The 8,232-nt window shown below is 37.1% G+C and overlaps 1 protein-coding gene across 1 annotated transcript; it reads left to right on the top strand.

Annotated features, from left to right (window-relative positions):
• Window positions 1–6,222: 6,222 nt before the first annotated feature.
• On the top strand, window positions 6,223–6,756 carry LOC131950876 (uncharacterized protein C9orf85 homolog). The gene has a single exon (XM_059313080.1). The coding sequence runs from the start codon at window positions 6,223–6,225 to the stop codon at window positions 6,754–6,756; it is 534 nt and encodes a 177-aa protein (XP_059169063.1).
• Window positions 6,757–8,232: the final 1,476 nt, after the last annotated feature.

The raw sequence follows: 8,232 nt of genomic DNA, 5'->3' as shown, positions 1-8,232 counted from the left end.
CCCCTCCCAGAAAATTCTACCCCCGCCCCCGAAAATTTCAAGTACCCCCACCCCTCTCCGGGGAGGAAAAAGTCTGAAAGAAACACTGAAACCAACCCACCCCCCCCCCCCACACACCACCCCCCACCCCCCCACACACCACCCCCACCCCCCCACACACCACCCCCCACCCCCACCCCCCACACACACCACCCCCCCCCCCACCCCTCCACCACCCCCCACCCCCAAAAAAAACATGTCTACCGTCCCATTCAACGAAATATAATTATATACTTTTTCCAGTGTCCGCCCCCTCCCAGAAAATTCTACCCCCGCCCCCGAAAATTTCAAGTACCCCCACCCCTCTCCGGGGAGGAAAAAGTCTGAAAGAAACACTGAAACCAACCCACACACCACACACCACCCCCCCCCACCCCCACACACCACCCCAACCCCCCCCCCCCCCCACACCCCCCCACCCACCCCTCCACCCCACCCCCCCACCCACCCCTCCACCCCAACCCCCCCCCCCCCCCCCCAAAAAAAAAACATGTCTACCGTCCCATTGCAAGAAAACCACTTTTTAGATTAGACACATTAATTAGGCGGTAATTTTATTATAGAGTATCGATGAGGAAATTTCTTTTGAGTTGTGGAGGGGGGGGGGCTCAGACGTTCTTACGCGGGGGGTGGGGCTTCGCCCCTACCCGAAGAATTGTATGCAAGAAACTCTTCACGCAAACCATTTAGATTAGACAACATTTCCTTTTTTTCAATGTTTACGCGATAATCAATGACGTCATTTTACTGTGTGCACTCTCTGGTTTGAGATTATGTTCTACTCTACGCTAAATGTGTCGACGTCATATTTCGTTTTTCGAATTACTGTGCATGTTTTTATTTTGCTTGTGTTTTCTCTAGAGCGTTCTTGTCAGACAAAGCGTTCTTGTCAGACAGAGCGTTCTTGTCAGATAGACAGACAGCGAAACTATTAGTATTAACGAGAAAAATGGCCCGTTGAGGAAGGATACACCGGGCGCTAGGTTGATAGTGCTGTCTCTTTTCTCTAAACAAAAACCACCCCCCCCCCCACACACACCACCCCCACCCACACCCCCACCACCCAAACCCCCCACCCCCCCCCCCACACACCACCCCCCCCCCACACACCACCCCCCCCCCCACCCCCACCCCTACACACACCACCCCACACACACACCACCCCCCACCCCCACCCCCCCCCCCCAAAAAAAACATGTCTACCGTCCCATTCAACGAAATATAATTATATACTTTTTCCAGTGTCCGCCCCCTCCCCGAAAATTCTACACCCGCCCCCGAAAATTTCAAGTACCCTCACCCCTCTCCGGGGAGGAAAAAGTCTAAATTAAAACCACCCCCCACTCACCCCCACCCCCCCCACACACACACACACACCACCCCCCCCACCCCCCACCCCCCCCCCCCCAAAAAAAAAAGCATGTCTACCGTCCCATTCAACAAAATATAATTATATACTTTTTCCAGTGTCCGCCCCCTCCCCGAAAATTCTACCCCCGCCCCCGAAAATTTCAAGTACCCCCACCCCTCTCCGGGGAGGAAAAAGTCTAAATTAAAACCACCCCCCCCCCACTCACCCCCCATCCCCCCCCACACACCCCCCCCTCCCCCCACCCCCCACCCACAACCCCCCCCCCCTAAAAAAACATGTCTACCGTCCCATTCAACGAAATATAATTATATACTTTTTCCAGTGTCCGCCCCTCCCCGAAAATTCTACCCCCGCCCCCGAAAATTTCAAGTACCCCCACCCCTCTCCGGGGAGGAAAAAGTCTAAATTAAAACCACCCCCCCACTCAACCCCCCCCCCCCACCCCCACCCCCCTCAGACGTTCTTACGCGGGGGTGGGGCTTCGCCCCTACCCGAAGAATTGTATGCAAGAAACTCTTCACGCAAACCATTTAGATTAGACAACATTTCCTTTTTTTCAATGTTTCAATGACGTCATTACATTACTGTGTGCACTCTCTGGTTTGAGATTATGTTCTACTCGACGCTAAATGTGTCGACGTCATATTTCGTTTTTCGAATTACTGTGCAGGTTTTTAAATTCCTTGTGTTTTCTCTAGAGCGTTCTTGTCAGACAGATAGATAGATAGAGAGACAGCGAAACTATTATTATAGATGTTTACTGCTGCCCCGTCATATGTGTGTTTTTCAGTGTATAGTTGTCTATAGAAATGTGCTCACTTCTGTACTGTGTGTGTTGTTCTATTTATAGTTGTCTACAGACATGTGTTTACTTCTGCCTTGCCTATGTCTTGTGTGTGTTGTTCTATTTATAGTTGTCTACAGAAATGTGTTTACTTCTGCCTTGCAGGACGCCGTCACCACGAGCCTACACATACAATCTATTTTTAACACCCTAGTCCAGTCTTCCAGTGTGTAGACCGTCCAGTGGTTGGTTACAACAATATCAACCATGTAGTATTTCTAGTGTTTTAAAAGCAAATACAACAAAAAAAAAAAAAAAAAAAAAAAAAAAAAAAAAAAAAAAAAACTAACAACAACGTTATAACAAGCTTTTAAATGCCCTGAAAATAAGAAAATAACTTAACTCGCTTTCTTAGAAAACAAAACTTGTGTCGCTTATGTATGTAAAATGTCTCATAAGCGACCACATGGTAATGAGAAGCGAACGTTTGTAATCATTTTTGTCCAGATCTTACAAACTCTCTACGAAACGTTTTATATCCGTCATCATATTATCTTTGACACAATTGGATAGCTCGATTTATCAGGTGTTTGATAATTGCATTATGTGGCGAATAGCGTTTGAATAATAAAAAAAAACAATATTATACCAATTGTAAATAAACCGGGAGTGATCTCCCCTAAACGTTCTCGAATATTCTTATATGAAACAACAGGACCAATCATTTAGAGTCATTTACATTAATTAGAGATTATCGTTTGTCTACTTTCTTAGTTGAAAATATTTTGGATTTGATAGCCAAAACTTAAACTATTGTTTTAATGATTTCATAATTTAATCTATTCCACAGTTAACACATACAGTGATAATAGTGTTGGAACCAAATCAAGACAAGAGTTATATCATTAAAGCTATAAACAAAAGCTAAAATAGTACATGTAAACATTCTTTATAGACAGTTGCATGAATACTGTATTGTACCGTTGTTGGTCGCGCTGCGCAAATGCAAAACATTCTGAAAATAAACGGGGAGTGATCTCCCCTAAACTTTCTCAAATACTCGTATATAACACTACGGAGGATGGCAACTCGGGATATAGAAAATATTTGTATCTATTTTTAATTACTTACACTTTTTATAATAGAATAGAATCTCGTAGAAAAAAGAATTGCACATCAAGTGAACGCCAAATAAAATGTGCATAATAGTGCGGGGTATTATTAGTACTTTATAAATTCACATGCGCTACCCAATAAATTAGAACTTATTATTTATCCCCCCCCCCTCTCCGGCTGGTAACAATGATATGTGTTACATACACTACTGATGTTTTATTTGTAAATAATTAAAGTCAAATTTGTTAAGAAATATATTGTGTGCATGCATTAACAAGTATGTTAAACTATCTGTATAACTTAGTACACCGATCACAATCTCTCCCTTTGTTGCACATCTCTTGTATATAAATTATAGCGTTTACCATCACATGATATTCTACTATATTAACCTTACGTATCGCGTACATGCGTTAGGTTAGGGCTTTTGATACTTCTACTTACTTCTACTTTAAATATTCATCTCACATGCAGGAGTTGGGTAAGGTTAGAGAGAGGGTAATTTTTTTTTTTGCATGTAGGCGAAAGTGAAATTAAGTTATTGGGTGAAACATGAGTTACATGTGGGCTACAGTTGGTGGCCTTTGGGCTACAATTTGTGACATGTGGGCTAATGGTCGTTACATGTGGGTTACAGTTGGTGACACGTGGGTTAATATTGTCTATTTTTCAAAACTTGTTCACACATTTAATGAATTGAGTCGTATTGTCTCAACTTTAAGTACGCATATTTTAAGTTTAGTATATATTTTAAAACCCCGTATATCGTAAGTTCTTTATATCTTTAATTGGGTATACATTTAGTGTGTATATCATGTGTTGGGAATATTCTGAGTTTGTTAAAACGTGAGTTTTGTATAATATAAGTTAAATATATCTGGATTTGGACATGTCGTGAGTTGGGTATATATTATGTTGGATGTGATTTATATTTCATATAACTTGAATTGTGAATATCGTGCATTTTTATACGATGATTCAATTTGACATGACATGGATACATTGTGTAGTCGAGTGAGCAGATGAGTCTTTTAACTTGTATTGTCGTGTTTAAGCACGCGTCAATTTTCGCATCACACAACAGGCAATCACCCTATGACCATAGATAATCATATAATAGGATTTACGTTACTACACGATATACACTTGTTGCCTACCCTACAGGTTAATGTTTTCTACACTATTCTCACTACACTGTTTCCTAGCTCTACTCTTATCTACGTCCTTTCTCTACAACCACTCCGCGTTAACTGTCCCCAACACACATCCATCCATTCATTCATACATCCAGAAATGACGGGTTAATAAACGCAATTCTCCAGAATGGAAATTGCGCTAAAAAATAAAATAATTAAAGGTCTAGATCTACATGTCATTAGAACACGCATTAACACTTTCAGACATGAACACATTGGTATAATTAGACTAGAGCCACACTACCACCCATTAACACAATACTACACAAGACACATAATTAACACGATATTAAAGCAAACAAGCAACACACCATATTAAAGAGAGATTGACTTTTGCCAGTTGTATACAGTTGATTTGTATTTCTTTTTAAGCTGTTTTTAGATCAAAACATTATTCACTTATCATCTCAACTCGCATATTGCCAAAATAGGACAATATCGTGTCCAGTCTTGAAACCTTTTTGTTAACAAGTTTTCTTAATTATCCTTCTTTAGATTATCAGGTAAAGGGATACACCAGCGGAAATACCGCGTAAATCAATTAAGTTATATTTACATCCCCAGTTAAAATATAAAGCATTATATATCCACGCTTGGAATATTACTCGATCACAATATCTAATCCCACATGTATTTTTTTTTAATGTATGCATTTGATAATTTGCCAGTACACATTATTTTGAATTTTGCTTAGCAAGTAACTTAATTTAATATTAAAGTAGTATTTAAAAAACGAATACAAAATAACCATATACAAATATATGTACTAATAATTTGGCGTGATAAGATGAAAATAAAAGATAAAATAACAGATTGCTTCCAAAACACATTACATTACAATCAGTAATTAAAAATGGTATATATATATATATATATATATATATATATATATATATATATATATATATATATATATATATATATATATATATATATATATATATATATATATATATATATATATATATATTTAGATCTTTATATCTCACAATTGCTCAATCGAAAGTCACGAGTTCGGATCCCATAGCTAAGACCTCCGTACAGAACCCATAGCATACAGTACGCTTTAATTGTAGTCAAAATGTCGGGAAGAGAATCGGTGCATTCAGTCACTCGACTACTCCGACCATTGAAGTGTCTGCTTTAAATGACAGTTGTAATAACTTGATTAATGATTGTGTCAACATAATACCTGCCATATTGAACTCACACGAAGCTTTATATTGACCTACATGTGACACATTCTCCTTTTAACTAATTTTAGTGTGTTCATATGATTAAATACAATGTCGCTTGTATTTTTGTTTGTTTGAATATTGCAGATAATATTTTTCTAGCTTAGAAATTTTGCAAGGGAAATAATTAGCCATTTAATATATACAATTAGTTTGATAAAGCAAAATCAAACAACAAAATGAAATACCGTTTTATCTGACACAACATATCAATATATAAAATAGAGTATTTTGAATAATGATAAACACATAGAAGTGTTTTAGTGTAATGTCTTAAAAATTTAATGTAATTACAAAACTACAAACATTATTATTACGTTTTACACTTTTGCAAGACAACCAAAGATTTTTGTTGTAGCAATGTTCTCTCTTCCGTTTATCTTTTGATTGAATTTTCTAAAGGTTTTCACAGTAAACTATCAACATGGTGTTGTCACAATTCTAAATAAAAGGAAAGAGCAGGACAATCGAACGGAAAAAATGAGCTCACAACGTGGCAATGTTTCTCGCACACGAAAACAGAAATATCAGAATAACAGAGCCTTCAAAAATGATATGCATGATAAATCTGACAAAACAAAACTCATTAACAACTTGAATTTTGAAGGCATTTGTCTTCTCTGTAAGGATATAATTCAATGGAAAATAAAGTACAACAAATACAAACCATTATCCCAGCCTGCTACATGTGTCAGATGTCACAAGAAAACTGTGAAGAAAGCTTATTACACAGTGTGTCAGCCTTGTGCAACCCAAGTTAAAGTTTGTGCTAAATATAATACCAAACAAGATAGTATAATACAGGTGGGGCAGAGTGAGGAAGAAAAGAAAGCCCAAGAAGAGCAATTAAAATTTGAAGTTCAGCACTTAAAGGAAAGGCAGACAAGAACTTTTTATCGACATATTGAGAAGGGAGAGAATCCTGAAGATGTTCATGGGGCAACTGCTTTCAAAGATGATTTGGATGATGATGAAGAAGAAGATGATGAAGATAGTATTGATGAAGATTTTTAGCTATTATTTACAATGGCAAATTAATTTAAAAAAAAAGGATATCAAACAAAACCAATTATTGTACTGATAGTACGCCAACCAGCTCATCACAATATTTGTAATCCTAATTGATGTTTGGTAAGCTGCCACATCCTGACACACTTAAGTGAACAAAACATGGTGTTGTTGATTACCTTCCGGCATCATAAGGAGAGCCGTGTGTACTGACATGTGGATTTAGCCGACACGTAACACACATTTTAAATAAGCAAGGAATTTAATATTCATGTTTTGATTTTTATGGAACATGGCCTACATACATACAAATGCAAGTCAGCGTTAACTTATTAGAGAGATATATTTCTATGAGATGTTCGAGTCTGGGTCATTACAAATCCAGAGGGTAAAAAACATTGCAAATTATACATAGGAGAACTGTTTGTTTTCATAGTACAATTTATGGTAATACGAGTTGATGAACCATGTAAGTACACATTGACGATATCTGAAATATCACATTGAAGATAACACACTAAGTTTTATATTGCGCTTCATCAGGACAGCTCATAAAGTGACGCCTACTTACATGGTTACATATTTTCTATTTTAGTTTATTCTAAATTTGTCTAAATGATTAGGAACCCTGCTTGCCACTTATTGTTATTTAAGTTAACCAATACAGATAATAAATTATTACCAATTACTTTTTTTTAAAAAATGTCTCGACTATTGTATAGTATATTGTAGTATATTGTAGGTCTCAGAAATATCCGAACAACGTTCTCCTATGTCAAAAAATATTTCAATAAATATTTAAGTGTATATGTTTTATGTTAGTCCTATTATCCACACTGACATATATAGTGAAATATGCGTTTACCCAATTGTTGCAAGAATATAATGGTCTATTTAGATTAATGTTACATTTTACGTAACGGTAACATTATATACACACTATAAACTAAATAATAATACTTATATATTGACAATTAGTATTTAAAGTTTGCTTTTTTATTCCTTTTCATTAATGATGTTAAAGGAAATAACCGATAGCTAAATTGCTATGCCGATTTGATAATACTAATAACATTTTTACAAAGACTAGTTTTGGATTTTTAAATTGTTAATATGTATAGTTCTTCAAAACATACATACAAAAAATAATTGCGTACAATTACTTTTACAATCAATGCGTAGGCTTATTAAGAAAATAAAAAAAATAATTAAACATACTTAAAACTTAAAAAAAAACATAACACAACAAAAAATGTAGACATATTTAGACCTTTATATCTTGTCATTGTTCGGATCCCTGATTCGAGTCTGTAGTACGTCCTTATTTCCAACCAGCTCATATGGGAACCTGATTAACGTTAGGAAAAACTGAAGCTACAGCTAAGACCTATGTACACAATCCTTAACAGATAGAACACTTTGATCTTATTCAAAATACAGAGAAGAGATTCGGTGCAATCAGTCACTCGACTACTCCGACCA

Source organism: Physella acuta, unplaced genomic scaffold, assembly GCF_028476545.2.
Source record: "Physella acuta isolate Inbredline_101_S28 unplaced genomic scaffold, ASM2847654v3 ptg000783l, whole genome shotgun sequence".
Taxonomy (NCBI): domain Eukaryota; kingdom Metazoa; phylum Mollusca; class Gastropoda; family Physidae; genus Physella; species Physella acuta.
The sequence above is the reverse complement of the archived record's forward strand: the minus strand, read 5'-3'. Positions and strand labels throughout refer to the sequence as shown.